The following is a 16,717-nucleotide window of genomic DNA, read 5'->3' on the forward strand; positions in this document are numbered from 1 at the left end:
TTCACTCCTTGGTTTTTTTTGCTTTTTTGTTTTTTTTTTGTTAAAAGGGATTTATTGAGAGCAAGAACGTCAAATAGCCATGGAGTCCGTGTTACAAAGGTCTTGGATCCAATGATTAGAATTAGGCTAGATCGTCTCGCACGCACAAGATAGGACTCTCTAAGCTATGGAGTCAACCACGATGTTACTCTCCCTAAATGAGTGAATTACATCACAAACCACAAAATAAGAAGTCAATTGGCGAATGTCCTAGACTACGCTAGTGATCTCACATGGATGGGCTTTGAGTGATCCTAGAGGAATAGGACCAGGTCCTAATCGTCAGATTCCACCACAACCTTGTCAATACACTCATGTAACATCGGGTAATTATACACCTCTCAAGTTATTTTAGTTCTTGCTGTTTTAACTATGTTCCAAGGGAGATTAACAACGTGGCTGACTCCCTGGCAAGGAGGGCCCAATCGGGGGTGTGGGATGGTTTAGCTTATTTCCAATCCATGGCTGTGTGCCATGGCTTTGTGACCTTTGTAATCTTGAGCCATGAGCTCTCCTGTTATCCCTAATAAAATCTTTCCATCTCCCCCCGGGTTGTATCTAATTTGGATCCTTTACTGCCAAGTTGCCCGGCAGGATCGTGCTGCCCAGACATGTTGTTGCACGCAATGTCCGCTTTACCCTTGCCCAAACGACTTGCCCGAGTGGGGGTAAGGCGGTCTTTGCACGCAGTACCGTGTCTGGGCAGCACAGTCCTACCGGGCAACCGGTTGTATCTGAAAATCCCTATGAAACTTTATTAGCTAACAATTCTAATTGCTTCCCTGTGCTTAATTTTCCTGTTTTAATATGTGGAGGATTCTATAATCCTGGACTGACATTAGTAGGTTGGACTTTTATTTTATTATTTGACGGTCGCGTGCAGTTTTTTGAAGCTGGTAATCTTACATCTTCCAACATTTTGGAGCCACATCTGGTCACTGATGCTCTTCCGTTCCCAACCACAAGGCCTTGGCCCTGGGACCTACTTAAGGACCTTATCTATACATCTGATAATGCTACTAATCTCACCTTCTATTGTAAAAAGCATATGTGTGTTCAGCTCGCCGTCCATTTAGCTAAACATGGACAATGTAAGATATCTGTATCTATTGTTTAATATATTATTAGTTTGTTTTCATCAAAAAAAAAAAAAAACTCCTTCCTTTATACTGATTTTTATTAATTTTTGCTGAAATTATCAATTTTACAAAAACAGATTGTAAAATTCGAAGAAGAAGCTGCTCATGAACGAAGAAGAAGAAAAAACAATAAAAGGGAACTTACCAAGAGTGCAAAGATCCAAATAAGATTTTCTATGCCACAACAAAGGACTGCTGTTTTGAAGGCTCAGGATTAATATTCTTGTTGGATTCTTCTCCCAAGAAATCTTCGATATTGTATATGACGGTTATGTAAAGAGAGCAACTAGGGCAACGAGCGATTTCTTACCCAATTCTTAGCTTCTCCTTGGTGATCTGGAACAAATCACCACATGGGCACGGGGTAGGTAAAAGCCTTGAGATCTTCATTCCACTCCATGTCTTCGATTTCTACATCATCGTACGACATTTGTTGTTTCTTCCCTTTCAATCGAATAAATGAAGTTCGATCGATGAAACCAAGAAGAATAGATCGGATGCAGGGGGACTTTAAGAAGATTAGGGTTTATAAGCGCACCTGACTGAAAGAAGGATTTCTTCTTCGGCGATCTCTCTCCCTTTGGATGGTGTTCAATTCGTCCTCCAAAGGCAACACAGATTATTGGGGTTTAAGGTGGTTTAAGGTTTTTAAGCTTCTGAAATATGGTGATGGAAGACGATATAGGCCATGGCGGTTGTAAATTGCATTCTCCGTATGAATCTTGAGATGCCACGACTTCCTGCACCAGAGCCAGAGAGGCCCATTCTTCTTTATTTTCAAGCCCAATAGAAGATCTGTCATGGTTTAGGTCATATGTGACGCTTTGCGTGTCCGTCTCTCTGGCCTCCAATACGAAGAAACGTGTGCGATCTGAATTATTTGGCGGCACACAACTTTTTATTTTTTATTTTTTGGTCAAAGGGCACACAACTTGGACTAAAGGGTTTCTGATCTGCATTGTCCAAGATGTGGGCTTGAGAATTCGATTGGTGCCAAGTCGAGAAGAAAAAAAAAGATTAAAAAAAAAAAACTATCTTGCATCAAGCTTGTAGTATTGGATGAAGCTTCTTTCACGGTCCAGCTCTTAGGGCCACACTGTAGTGCACCGCTAGATGCTTGCATTACAGAGGATAATAATCCTCTCTTCAATCGGTCAGTTTTTGGGCTGTGCTAATCAGAGCCTGTAGCACGTAGTGGTTTAAATTGAAACCAATCCATAAGTTAATGGGTCTTTCAAATCAAAATCGGACCGAAAAGCTATTGGTTCAATCGGTTTGTTATAACTCATCGATTATTAAGATACAAATTTAAAAATTAAGTTACTAATGATCTTGAAAGTTCTTGAAAATTCAATAGGTTCCAGAGAATGAGGAAAAAGGCTCAAAACAACTGAGAGAAATGGATTAAGAGCAAATTGTTGGAAATTCTGAATTTGATTCACATCTGTATCCATTTAGGGATATCCATATCCAATCAAAGGATGTTCGAATCCGATTATGTTTGATCCGTATTCATCTGTTTACAATCCTGAAAAACAGTGAGACCCTATGCCCAAACACAAAGGAGTGCAAACTGAAACCCCCCTCCCCATAAAATATGGAAATCCCACACTCTCATGGAACATGGATTCCATGCTGATGCAGGGGCCACACTGCCTATCAGGGAACCTGCTCCCACAAATTCCATAGCAAAAGCCAAAAAAACCCGTTGACCGCAGGTCCACCATCAGAATAATCAGATCCCAGACAGAAAATAGCAGAAGGCCACCCAGATAGAGCACCCCCACGGTCCTACTCCCCCACTCTCTATGATCTTATCATGTCTCGTTAGACCTTAACTTTAAACCTCGCGTGTTCTGGAAACGTGTCAAATCTTTGGTTCCAGAAGCCACTACCACTGCCAGGTCATGCCCCTGTATACTCCACAATACAACATCACCAATCCCACCTCCCCTGCTTCCAATCCCTCATTGGTTCAGGTCTATTGGTTTCTCCACTTCTACCAAACCCAATAACCACCCACCCCTATATATATAGAACACAACACACAGACATGTACATACACAGACACAACCTTTCAAGCTTCACTTCAATGCCTTTCCTCCCTTCCTACTACTACTACTACCTCCTTTACTTTCAGATCAGCTTCAATTATGTTGCTGGCTTATTTATTTCTAAGCTATTTCATAGCTTCTGCTGCAGCTAATTTCTACCAAGACATTGACATCACTTGGGGAGATGGTCGAGCTAGAATACTCAACAATGGAGATCTTCTCACTTTGTCTCTTGACAAGGCCTCTGGTTCAGGCTTTCAATCCAAATCCCAATACCTTTTTGGGTTATTCAATATACAGATCAAGCTTGTCCCCAACAACTCAGCTGGCACCGTCACCACCTACTATGTGAGTTTATCAAGCTTCTTTTTAATTTTCATTTAAGTATCTTTGTAGTTAATGTTATGTATGTCTCGAATTTTTGTACTCGTTTCGAAGAATGACCTGCTCTGACATTTTTTATGGCGATCCGAATGGAATTTATTTTGAAATCTGTGATGGTAGCGGAGGGCTTGGGCCGATCCCATGGAGGAGTATTTAAATTTTTTTACCCGTTTTGTTGTAAAGTGAGTGAGAGTTGGAGTTTCCAATTTAGGGTTTTTGGGAGAGAGTTTTTGGGTGTTCTTGAGAGATGTCCATTGTCACTGTCTCCGATTTTACATAGTGAAACATCTTCGCCTTTGCCCATGAACGTAGCATATCATATTTGTGTGTGAACCACGTTAAATATTTGTGTCATCTTACTCTGTTTTTCGTTTTTGTTCGTGTTTTGTTTGGTGTTTATTCTAACAGTCAATGTTCTTTTTAAATTGATTGTGTTGCAGTTATCATCTCAAGGTTCAAACCATGACGAGATTGACTTCGAATTCCTTGGAAATCTGAGTGGAGACCCTTATATTGTTCACACTAATATCTACACACAGGGGAAAGGGAATAGAGAACAACAGTTCTATCTCTGGTTCGATCCAACTAAGGACTTCCACAACTATTCTATCCTATGGAACCCTCTTCACATTGTGTAAGTAGAACTCGCTGAGATCTTCCCCGAGGGATTTTTCTATCTTTCGAGTCTTGGGTTTCAATTATTTTTCCCAAACTTGATTTGGTTTATCATCATCTTTTTCAGTTTCTATGTGGATGGAATTCCTATAAGAGAATTCAAGAATGCAGAGTCAAGTACTGGTGTTCCTTACCCAAAGAACCAACCAATGAGAGTTTATGGTAGCATTTGGGATGCAGAAGATTGGGCTACAAGGGGAGGACTTGTGAAGACAGATTGGACTCAAGCTCCCTTCACAGCTTCCTATGGAAAATATAAAGCTGATGGTTGTGTTTGGTCCTCTGGTAGTTCTTCATCATCTTCATGTGCTTCTTCTTCGTCAAAGAATAATACTTGGATGTATCAAGAGATGGATTCAAGTAAACTCAAATGGGTGCAAAAGAACTATATGGTTTATAACTATTGCACTGATACCAACCGATTCCCTCAAGGCCTTCCTCCAGAGTGCTCCATTAATACAACGGCTTATAGGCCATAGTTGTAACAGCCGAGGATCCAACTGAGTGGATGGTGAGCTGTAACAGTCGACAGAGCTAGGTCGGTCTTCTTCAATCGCGATATTATGAATGGCATTGATGATGAGGGTCCACTTGGTCATACAATGTCAAAGGACCTCGTAGTTGTATCGACAACTATATGAGTATATTTTTATGTATATCATATACCATGAGAAACACAGTATTTGTGAATATATAGATTTCTGAAACTTATTGAGAGACTTAATTTTGTAAAATGAATGGCAATAAAATAAAATAAAATTGATTTAATTACTGATTGAGTTCATCAATAGATAGGAAGGCATGGATTTATTTATCCATGATCTGGTTCCCAATTATAGAATCTCAGAATTTGACACTACCAAGGTCACCATGCTTGAGCTGTAGCCCAAACCATGGCCAGACACAATATGGAGCTCTGTTTCAGTTTTGATTTTTAGAGGCCTGGTCCTTTGCTTAATTATAAATCCATACTCGGCCAGACAATCTTATTTGTGTTGGGGATGGATGGGCAACTACGGGGAAGAAACTAAGCAAACAATCATACTATATGAGGAATTTAACGTGGTTCGATATGAATGCCTACATCCACCTAAGAGAACCAGAGATTTTTTTACTAAACTTGAAAACTTTCTACACCACTCTCCACCTTACAAAGCAATTTCCCCTTTGCTTGTTACGAGGGTTTTCCATACAAAGATAATATATAAAGAATCCAAAAACCCTAATCCCCACACAATTACAATTTTACCTCAATATATTTACTATAGACGATCCTCAAGGCTGTTTCACTCAATATTTGGGTGTACACTCAAATTATTTTGTAAAGTTCTCAGCTTTCTTCACTGGTATTAAGCTGGCCAATGAGAAAAGTATTAATCATCTATGGGTGGAATCCAACTCCAATGTTGTGGTTTCCATTCAAATGGAATCCATTCCTTGGATTTTTTCACAACATTGGAATTACTATTGCCAATTGCTTTCTTACATAACTTGGAAGATTACACACTGCTATAGGGAAGGGAATTTAGCAGTGGATTTGTTCGCAAGGAAAGGAGCGACTCTTCATGTCTCTTATTATTGGCCTCATTACTCCAATTTTATCACTTACGATATTATTTGGGGTTCTCAGAATATCAAGATTCCGCTTTGATGTGTAATGGATGCATCTTGTTTTTATTTGTCTAATTAAGGTAATTTGTTGATGACAATGTCGAAGGTGGATCCTCAGCTTCAAAGTTTATTAGTTTTGTTCTCTACTTATGTCAATATCAAAGGTGAAGGAGATTCAAGACTTTTATTTTAGCCGATTGGGCATGCCTTGATGTTAATGTTGTACATCTATTTTTATGTTTTTAATATTTTTTTTAACTGAACTTTAGAAAAAAATATATATATATAAATATATATATTGAGAGATGAACTTATCTGCCATGGCTCGACAACCATAATGTTACACCACAACAATGTATTCGTAGATGTTGAGCCATGTTGGTGTTTTGAATCCTAAAGTCATTTCAAATACATATGGGCTGGGCTTGACCCATATCACATTCATTGTCGGATGATAGTGATTCTTGATCCCTTTAATCACAGGAATGGCATAATAGCAGGCTAGCAGCAGCCCTTATATGGAATAGGGAGTGCAGGAATAGTAGTTATAGCAAATTCAAGTTCCTGTTGAAAGGCTACGTTTGGATACCAAGAACAAAAAATTACCATATCATTTTGAAGATTGCATTACACGATGAGAGTAGTTGTTTGGTGTTGTTGGAAAGGCAACAAACAAGTATAACAAATAAATGAATTTGGGTACATGGATTTCACAGATGGGGAAAAAAATGAATCAACGAATGAATAACAGGAACGAGTACTCCTGTTCCTTGATGTAGATCGTGGAGTCTCTGCGTGTATATATATACATCTAAGATTAACTGGTGGTGGTACATTCTAGAGGAAGACCCTGAGAAAAGCGTTTCGTGTCGGTGCAGTAGTTGTAGATCATGTAGTTTTTCTGAACCCATTCCAATCTCTGTTGGTTTGTCGAATCCAGCTCTTGCGAGAACCAGCTATTGTTGTTGTTGCCAGATGCAGAGGAGGGAGAATTAGAGTTGCAAGAAGACGACCCAGAAGACCAAACACAAGCATTGGCATTGAAGTTGCGGTAGGAAGCAGTGAAGGGAGCTTGTGTCCAGTCGGTTTTGATGAGCCCACCCCTGGTAGCCCAGTCATCCGCATTCCAGAGACTGGAATAGATCCTCATGGGTTGGTTCTTTGGGAAGGGAATGCCCTTTGACTCTAAGTTCTTGAACTCTCTTATGGGAGTTCCATCCACAGAGAATCTGAAAGTAAGAACACAAATTAATATACTAATCAGATCAGAAATAGCACTGAAAATGGTACTTGATAGATTAAATTTTTTTTACTTTTGATGGATGGATTAATGAGTAAAGCTTACATGATTCGTTGGGGATTCCAGAGGATGGAGTAGGTGTGGAAGTCGGCGGTTGGGTCGAACCAGAGATAGAACTGCTGCTCTCTGTTGCCTTTGCCTTGACTGAACACGTTAGTGTGAAGAATGTAAGGATCTCCACTGAGGTTCCCCAAGAATTCGAAGTCGATTTCATCCCACGATGCCCCCTTTGAAGATAACTGCAACAGAATTCCACTTTTGAATTTGAGATATTGAGGATGATAAGGAAGATGGAAATTTTATATGGGAAGAGCTTAACTAAATGGAAGAGTAAGTAAATGGAAGCTTACATAATAGGCGGTGACAGTGCCAGCCGAGTTGCCAGGAACGAGCTTGAGCTGCATATCAATTTTCCCAAACAGATATTCGTTATTGGATTGGAAACCAGAGCCGGAAGCCTTGTCAAGGGAGAGAGTGAGAAGGTCCCCATTGTTGAGCATCTTGGCACGGCCATCGCCCCAAGTGATGGCGAAATCTTGGTAGAAATTACTTGCAGAGACAGCCATTAAAGAGATGCCCAGTAGGACAGACACCAACACTAGTGAAACAGTGAAGGAAGATGAAAAAGAAGCAGCCATGAGAGACACAGAGTGTGGATGTTGAACTAAGGAGGAAAGTTGTTTGATATAAGTCTGCAGTGAGAACCGAGTTGTTGTGGTTGCTGTGTAAAGTGTATACATATATCTATATATACACGAGAGGGAAGCATAGGTAGACGAGAGAGGTGAAGTGGTGAAGCGAAGAAAGGCACTGGAAAATTCATGGGATCGGAAGTTGAGCTGTTCACAGTTGGATGCGATTTGCGAGTAACAACAGCTGGAAAGGAAAGGTTCTGATACTATTCCCTTCCCAAACTAATTAGTTTGAATATTTACTATCACGCGTGGTGCACTGGGCGGGTGGGCCCTCCATGACTCCATCCAATGAGAGTTGCCGACTTGGAGGCGAAATCAGGAAGCTGCTTCCCAGTTGCCGCTAACAGCCCCATGAGGGACCCCATGAGACCATGAGTCAATGGGACGATGGCCAACCCATGCTTATTATTTGTAACGTTTTTTGTTTGGTAAGCACCGGCATCCCTTATTGGACGACAGGAAGTCAACAACCACCACCACTTGGGAGGATTAACTTAGGGGCAATTATTATCACTATTCTATACTTACCCTATATTTATTAAAACTATCCTATCTTAATTTTTTTTTTTAATACTACCTTATTTTTAAATTTTAGGTTTTTGTCAAATGCCCCCTTAAAAATGCTCATTTGTCTAAAAGCCCCTTAACAGCTTTTCTAATCCTAAACTCCCATTTATTTTCAACAAATTATAGCATTTTGGTCCAATCTTATAGTTTGGGACATTAGACATTAGTTTTAAGGAATGTAATGATCAAAATGCCCCTCTAATAAAAATCCATCAAAATTAAAGATTAAATGGATCAAATTGCCCTCGTCTTCCCCAAATGGGTTTGAAACTGAAATTTTTTTTCCCAAATCAGATAGAATTTGAACCCGTCTGGAAAGCGAAGGATCAGAAGAAGAAATTGGATACAATACTGGGCGCTCAACGAAAATGAAGACACAGTTTCAAAGTTTGATAAATGCAAACATCACAAGAGAGCTGGGATTTATAATATCAACACATGAAATTGGATACGATACTGGGCGCTCAAAATTGGGAACTTTTAAATCCATTCAGGCAACCAAGTAACCAACAGATGTCATCTAACAAAATTTGTATGCTTTGTAGGTTCTGGCTCTCCTCCCAAATGCATAAAGATAAACCTTGAAAAATGAATAAATTTCACTGTAAATGGAGAAAGCACTTTCGTTTATGAAGCATATTTCACTCGACATTTCCCATTTCCCATTCAACAATCGCATGCTCAGAATAGAGTCTATTTTCAGATTTAAACTTGGAATTAAATACCACAGTATCAGTCAATGGATTAGGGAGGAAGTTACCATCAAATGGAAAGAATCATATGGTGAATCAGCTCTTCAAAAATCAGGTTCAATTGATGGCTGGAACTGCAGTTGCAAAACTTCCCTAATTTAGATCACCAAAGGAGAAATCTGGCATCAGCCCTTGCAGTGATCCAAAGACAACCTACTTCAAGTAGAGTGTTGGTTTCTATGTGAAGGTCCTAGGCTCCAAATATCACCCAATTCCAATAGGTGATTGCTAAGATATAGCTCTTCAAAGTTGCAGCAGAGGAAAACTTGGGGACAAGTCAGCCGTAGGCAGTGATGGGAGATTTTAATATCTCCCAGATCTGAGGTCAAATCTCCTTCAAATGCTGGTCGAGTGTGACTCCTCAGGGGGATATTTCAATCCCAAAATATCAGCAGCAAAGGCCTTCAGTTTGCAGAGATCAATACACTCGGACTAGCAGCAGGAACAGAGAAAATAATCAGCTGCAAGGTCTGGTTTGATATTCAAATCAACAATAACTTACAAGCAGTGGTGTGGTCTCGGAATCCACCATTTTGATCTTCTGATCCCTTGCTTTCCAGATGGGTTCAAACCCTAACCGTTTTGGGATTCATCTTCCCCAAATGGTTTAGGGTTTGATTTTCGGTTTCAAACCCTAAACCATTTGGGGAAGATGAGGGCAATTTGGTCATTTTACTTTTTAATTTTTATTGGATTTGATCACAAGGGCATTTTGGTCATTACACTCCCTAAAACTAACGTCTAACGTCCCAAATTAATGGACTGGACCAAAATGCTACAATTTGTTGAAAATAAGAGGGAGTTTAGGATTAGAAAAATTGTAAAGAGGCATTTGGACAAATGGGCATTTGACAAAAACCCTTAAACTTTTATATCTTCTTCTACCCTCATGTTTTTAAATACCCAGATTACCCTTCCTTTTCACCTATTAACTTGCTAATCTATTTAACCTAACATTCATCTTCTACTTTTTACTATTTTTGTCATTAAAATAGTTAAAAATGAAAGCACCCACCCGCTTCTTCTATCTCCCATTTTTTATTCCATTCGGTTATTTTTTTTTGTTTATTCTTCAATTTTTCTATTTAATTAATTTTTATTCAATATTTCATCCTCATCGTTCTTCTTCGAACAGATCATGGTTCTACCTATCGGTATCGTATCGCCCATATCGGATGATGCATACCGGTTTTGCTAGTCACTGATACCGATACTGTGCAGATACCGTATTGGTAGCATAGTACGGATAAGGGGTAAAATGGTCAGAAAACTCATTTTTAAGGAGATTCAGGGATAATTGCCAGATACAGCCGATCCAGGCCGATGCTATATCTGTATCATATCGATTTTGCATGCTACCGATACCCATTCCGATACCATGCACTAAGACCATGGAACAGATCGACTCTCTTAAAAAATTGTAAAAAGTAAATTGAATAAAAAAGAGGAAGAGAGAGAAGAAGTGGGGTGCTTTGAAGAGAGTCGATCTGTTTCATGGTTTTAGTGCACGGTATTAGAACGGGTATTGGTAACCTGCAAAACCGATACAATATCGTCCTGGATCGGCTGTATCGGACAAAATTACCCCTGGATCTCCTTAAGGAATGAGTTTTCTGACCATTTTACCCCTTGTTCGTACTATGCTACCGATGCGGTATCAGTATTGGTGACTAGCAAAGCCGGTATGTATCACCCATTACGGGTGATATGATACCGATACTTAGAAGCATGATTTGTTCGAAGAAGAACGATGAGGATGAAATATTGAATAAAAAATTAATTAAATAGAAAAATTGAAGAAAAAACAAAAAACAAAACAACTGAATGGAGTAAAAAACAGGAGAGAGAAGAAGTGGGTGGGTGCTTTGTAGAAGATGAATGGTAGGTTAAATAGATTAGCAGATATTAGGTGAAAAGGAAAGGTAATCTGGGTATTTAAAAACATGAGGGTAGAAAGAGATGTAAAAATTTAAATGCAGGATAGTTTCAGAAAAGAAGTCTAAGGTAGGATAGTTTTAATAAATATAGACTAAGTGTAGGCTAATGATAGTCATTGCCTCATTAACTTAGGATTGAAACCTGACTAGGGCATGGGTTTAAACCGATTCCCACATGAGGCCACTTTTCAAGCATACATCAAATCAGAACTTGTGTGTGTATTTAGAATTTGATTTTTTATTGACATCCTCTTAAGATGTTAAATAAATTATAACCTTACTTTAAGTGTATTTAGAATTTGATTTTTTATTGACACCCCTCAAAGTGTCAAATAATTTTTAATTTTATTTTTTACCTTTTAAGTATTAATACAATTTTTTTCCAATGAGAATTAATATTGTCATTTCACATGTGTACTCAAAATATATTCATGACAATGACATAATGACATGTCACCTTTAAATAATTTTTGAAAATCCTTTTATATCCCTAACTTAAAGATCTTTTGAGAATAAGACAAAGGCAATTAAAAGACGGTGTTACAGAGGTATCATTCAAACGCTAAAAAGAATGAAGTGAAAACACCGTCTTTGTTTTCTCTCGTGTAAGAGCGAGCTAAAGATGGTTGAAACAAGAGTAGATATTGTACAAGCAACTAGAAGATACCAAATCTTGCTAAAGAACCATTTAATCAGTACTCAGTAGGGATCTTCTCTCCTTATTCCAGATTAAATGCTCTTGTTGGAACCTACCCGGACTCCTCCACTCATGCACGCACGACGCCCACCCTAGATGGACTACTCTCTCTTATCTCTTATTTACTCACAATTGTATCTCATCTCAACTACTTCTCTTCTCTCTTATCTAAACTCATGCACACACAACCCTACTATGTTTTGTTCTTTACATGTAAATACTGAAATGTTACATATCGGGCCCCATTAATGGCATAATATTGTTTGCTTTGACAAGTGGATTCATAGCTTTAAAACGCGTCATATCAAACAAGGAGTTATAATATATATGTACATTCTATGGCACATCTTTAGGAGATGTGGGATTATTCTATGGTTCTACATCTACGCTTCCACTATGAATATATTCTCTACAGTGAAATCCATCCCTTGGTCTGATGCCAATGAAGTGCCATGAACCCGGCTCTATTGATGGCACGATATTGTTCGCTTTGGTGGGTGGGTCTCATGGCTTTAAAATGTGTCATGCCAAGTAAGAAGGTCATAGTTTATATACGCATTCCATGGCACATCCTCAGACAATGTAGGATTATTCTGTGGTTCTACAAATACATTAATATTCAATCAATAACATAATACATAATTTATTCCTCAATATCTCTATACGTTCTCAACCATTTTTCCTATTTACCGGCAACATGGTATAGAACATGAGCAACAACATATCGAAACAGAGCAGTGAGAAGTCCAACAATCTTAGCCCTTGAGGGCAACTAATGATGATGAACATTCATTCTAGAAGCAACCCATGCCCTAGTGTTCATTGTACATGCACAGACAAAGTGAAAGAGAAGAAATTATTGGGAATGGGGAGATTGAGTGTGTCACTCCAATAATAGGTTGGGAAAGTAGAGATTGAGTGTGTCTCTCAAATGTATGCACAAACAATACTTTGATCGTTTAGCATTTAATGGTGGGTTTGCCGGCTCCATTTGATCTCGCGCTCCCCACAAGGAAGAACTACAAATCCCTGTCAGCAAAGTTCTTCCACCATTCAAGCAGTAAGGAAAGGAGTGTTTGGAAGAGTGTCCATCAAATCGATATAAAGTAATATTGATTTAATTTGAACGATGAAAATGAGTGGATGTTGTCCTTAAGTTTTAACCAAATGTTGTTCACAGTTAAGTATAGAACTGGGCATTATGTCCATATGATTGTTGCATTGTGTGTTATTAGGAATGGACATCCTGAGACATAAGTATGAGTACATACATTGTGTGTATATTGAACTTGATCACATGATCGAGAATCTTGAATGGATTACTGTCAATTGTGTTAAAATTTTTTTTTCCTTATTAGAAAATTATAATAAATCCCCATACCTGAGAAGTTCTTATCATTGCAGTCAAACATTATGTGTTTCAATATACTAATGGCTAATGTCTCCTAAACTAAATATCTTTTTGTTTTGTTTTTTTAGGTAAAAAAGGAATTTACTAAATAAAAGAGCCATGTGAATAGCCTATAGCAGTATAGCTTTAGACAAACAAATGTCATGAAGTCATGGAATAGAACAAGACCAATCTATAGCTGATTGTTATTCCTATTTTGTTGGGATAGCACATTGGAAAGGTTATGCGAGGTGTAGTGGGTAGTCTAGGTTGTAGTAGGTAGAAAGATTATTTCATATTTTTTTGGGATTGTATTTCAATGTTTGGATTGGAATGTTGGAATAGTATTTAATAAAATAAAATTGTTGGAAGGGTAAGCTTTTGAATCCAACCAACACGTAAGTGTTTCCACTGTTAGACCAATTTCTGTCATTTTTTTTATATCTTTTCTTTTGACTCTTATTCAAGATAAGTACGACTATGATGAGTAGTTCTTCCCGGTTCGTATTCGTACCAAAGGGGTGTCAAAGCTTAGGCATGGAACAAAGAATCGAACAAGTTGAGAAAACTATGGACTCACGTACAGTCCACAGGTTAGCAAGAAGTTATGCACAAAATGGATGAGTTTTTCAAACAACTTGACGTTTGGATAGACCGAATGGCGGCTCACCCAACAAGAGAAATTGGAGAAAGTTCTCACGGACCAGCAAAGTCATATGGAAGCCACTCTCCGCAAGGTGGCTATGACACAGTTCTTACACCCCCAAAATGGTGAAGCTGGACTTTCCTCGTTTCAACAGCGACGAAGACCCAACAAGCTGGTTTTGCAGGGTCGAACAATTTTTTCAGTTGAATGCAAGAGAGTATCACTAGCATCTTTCCATCTTGAAGGAGAAGCTCACCTCTGGTTTCAGCTGCTGAAACAAGAAAGGACTTCCATCTCTTGGGATAAATTTAAAGAAGGGCCCCACTCCCATTACGTGCAAATCAATTCTTTAATTATTGGCGAGCTCATCAAATTATAGCAAACGGGGTCAGTACATGATTACCAAACTCAATTTAAGAAGTTGTTGTCTAAGGTGGGGCATCTCCCTCAAGCTCGTCAAGTCAGTTGCTTCGTGAGCAGACTACACAAGAGCATGAGAATGGATGTGCATGTCAATGGACCCACGTCTCTATCAAGGGCCATTAGCATCGCACGACTCTTTGAGGCTTGCAATTTGTTTCCTATTCATGCGGTGTCTTTGGGCATCAAGGATAATACATTAATACATCAACTAATAAAGAAGAAACCACTAGCCATTCAATTCTTCCTATTACAAGGATGTCTCAAATTGAATTGTCAGAGAGACACGCTAAGGGGTTGTGTTATAATTGCAAAGAGAAGTAGATCCCAAGACATTGATGCAAGAAGCTGTCTTTAATCGAAGCTTGCTTCGAGGAGGAGGATGGTGACATTATTATGGACCATGGTTGAAGAATTAATTTTAGTGGAAGGTCTTGGGTACAAGATCGAATTTAAGGGGGGAGGAAATATTACGTTTCTGTTTTTCGTTTTATTTATTAATAAAAATAACTCTAGTTAATTAGGTTTTAGTTAGAGTAGGCAGCCTTTTTGACGGATAGGATAGTGGGTAATTTTTCCCATTTTGTTGGGATTGCACATTGAAAGGGTAATTTGAGGTGTAGTGGGTAGAGAGATTATTTTCTATTTTTATGGATTATATTTTAGGAGAAAAAGTCGCAGCCCGACAGAGAAAGTCGCTTAAGCGCAACACTAAGCGCACCGATCAAATCTCAATCGTTGAGATTTAATCAATCGATCTTAACCGTTGAATTTTTAACCTACAATCGGCTCTCCCACGTCTTCTTCTCCAGCTATCGACCTGCATCCCAAAACCCATCTACAAGAAACTGCAACTCAAAAGCCCGAATTCACGAGTAATGACCGCAACATTACTCTGATCGAAGAACAAAAAAAGTAAAACAAAATCCAAACAAAAAAAGCAAGACAAGATGGTAACACCTCAGAGCAGAAACACAAAGCAAAAACAGAAAACTGGATCTGCAACCTAGATCTACAGATGGGAAGCAGCAGAGAATGGAAACTTCTTAATTTGTTCGTTTGAAACTTTTTGACAAGGTTACCTGTAGAATTCGGTGGTTTAAGGCAGGCGATATGCATGTCTGGAGGTGGTGGGGGTTGATGATTTGGGATCTAGTAAGTAGGGCTGTAAACGGATCGGATTCGGCTTGGATAGTGCTATATCCGCATCCGCATCCGATTAGCTATCGGACGGATTCGGATAGTGCTAAACGGATATGGACACGGATATGGATCGAATATTTTATCCGTTTACATGTAAATATAGCTTTTCGGATAACTATAGCCTATCCGTATCCGCATCCGTTCAGCTTTCGGATGGATTCGGATAGTGCTAAACGGATACGGACACGGATACGGAAACGGATTTTGACTATTCATTTACATCCCTACTAGTAAGCCTTTTTTCCTTTTTTTTGTTTTTTCGTTTCTCTCATTTTCTTCTTCGTCTCCCTCGCACACCCAAACCCCCTGCAACGTTGCCCCTCTCCTTCTCTTTGGCAAAGAACAGCCCTCCAGAACCCATATATCAGAGAAAACCCAAATAAAAAACGGTGCAAGTCCATCAAATTTAACATTGAATGAAACCCGGAAAATTGAAGATCATCAACTCCTTGCCTCAGTAGGAAGTTCGAACTGATTCGGAGAAAGAAAAGAAGAAGTTGATGAAGGAAAAAGACTTAATCTAAACGACACACCCCTAGCAAAATCGAATTCAACGGAGAAATCCAAAAAAGAAAATCGAATGAAGACTAGAAAAAGCCCCAATTATAATTTTATTTTGGGAAAATTTCACGGATACCCCCTAAAAGTATTCAATATCTCAGAAACTTACCATACGTGGTCAAAATATCCCAGACACCCCTTATTTTTTTATTTTATATTGACTTAGTCCACTCCTTTAGGCCTTAGCAGTTAAGTCCCTGTTAACTTTTTTATAATGGCGAAACTACCCTTCCAACAGGGTGAACTTCCCATAATATCCTTTAGGGTAAAACCCCAAATACAAAACACCATTCTCTCTCTCTCTTCAACGTTTTCACTGGGCTGAAGGGGTAAGAAACATGAACAGGGAACTTCTCCACCTGCAATCGAAATTTCTTTCCTGCTGCAAAAGCTGAGTTCTGAATGTAACCCATGAAGATTCCTTTTCCCCATTAATAAGCTAATTTCTTCGAAATCAAAGTTTAGTTCTAAACTTCTCTCTCTGCTTAAAACTCTAATGGTGGAACTCAAACCCAAAGATTATTCAAGTAAATATGTTTCTGACTATGTATTATAGTTTCGTCATCTTCCAATCGATGGAGTTGCAGAAGCTCTTATACTACCTAACATTCTTCTTTGTTGTTCTTCTCGCCGGGAAAGTGTCTCCG

General features: G+C 38.8%; 2 protein-coding genes and 1 pseudogene across 2 annotated transcripts; 1 reads left to right on the forward strand and 2 right to left on the reverse strand.

The window, feature by feature from the left end:
* Window positions 1–1,348: 1,348 nt before the first annotated feature.
* On the reverse strand, window positions 1,349–1,687 carry LOC122662283 (annotated as a pseudogene).
* A 179-nt stretch (window positions 1,688–1,866) lies between these two features.
* LOC122662879 (xyloglucan endotransglucosylase/hydrolase protein 22-like) lies at window positions 1,867–4,770 on the forward strand. Its single transcript, XM_043858586.1, has 4 exons — window positions 1,867–1,891; window positions 3,246–3,580; window positions 4,057–4,250; window positions 4,359–4,770. The coding sequence occupies exons 1-4, from the start codon at window positions 1,867–1,869 to the stop codon at window positions 4,768–4,770; spliced, it is 966 nt and encodes a 321-aa protein (XP_043714521.1).
* Window positions 4,771–6,554: 1,784 nt separating this feature from the next.
* On the reverse strand, window positions 6,555–7,915 carry LOC122662281 (probable xyloglucan endotransglucosylase/hydrolase protein 23). The gene is made up of 3 exons (XM_043857871.1): window positions 7,553–7,915; window positions 7,248–7,441; window positions 6,555–7,131 (listed from the first exon to the last, which is right to left on the reverse strand). Exons 1-3 carry the CDS (start codon window positions 7,838–7,840, stop codon window positions 6,720–6,722), a joined length of 894 nt encoding a protein of 297 aa, XP_043713806.1. The 5' UTR covers window positions 7,841–7,915; the 3' UTR covers window positions 6,555–6,719.
* Window positions 7,916–16,717: the final 8,802 nt, after the last annotated feature.

This window comes from Telopea speciosissima, chromosome 5, assembly GCF_018873765.1.
Source record: "Telopea speciosissima isolate NSW1024214 ecotype Mountain lineage chromosome 5, Tspe_v1, whole genome shotgun sequence".
In the NCBI taxonomy this organism is placed as follows: domain Eukaryota; kingdom Viridiplantae; phylum Streptophyta; class Magnoliopsida; order Proteales; family Proteaceae; genus Telopea; species Telopea speciosissima.

Excerpts from the sequence above, each read along its gene's own strand:
- LOC122662281 (XM_043857871.1), bottom strand. The coding sequence starts at position 7,840 with ATGGCTGCTTCTTTTTCATCTTCCTTCACTGTTTCACTAGTGTTGGTG. Across the intron at positions 7,442-7,552 it reads GCACTGTCACCGCCTATTAT|TTATCTTCAAAGGGGGCATC; the intron begins GTAAGCTTCCAT and ends ATTCTGTTGCAG. Across the intron at positions 7,132-7,247 it reads TGGAATCCCCAACGAATCAT|ATTCTCTGTGGATGGAACTC; the intron begins GTAAGCTTTACT and ends TCTTACTTTCAG.
- LOC122662879 (XM_043858586.1), top strand. The coding sequence starts at position 1,867 with ATGGCGGTTGTAAATTGCATTCTCC. Across the intron at positions 3,581-4,056 it reads GCACCGTCACCACCTACTAT|TTATCATCTCAAGGTTCAAA; the intron begins GTGAGTTTATCA and ends ATTGTGTTGCAG. Across the intron at positions 4,251-4,358 it reads TGGAACCCTCTTCACATTGT|TTTCTATGTGGATGGAATTC; the intron begins GTAAGTAGAACT and ends CATCTTTTTCAG.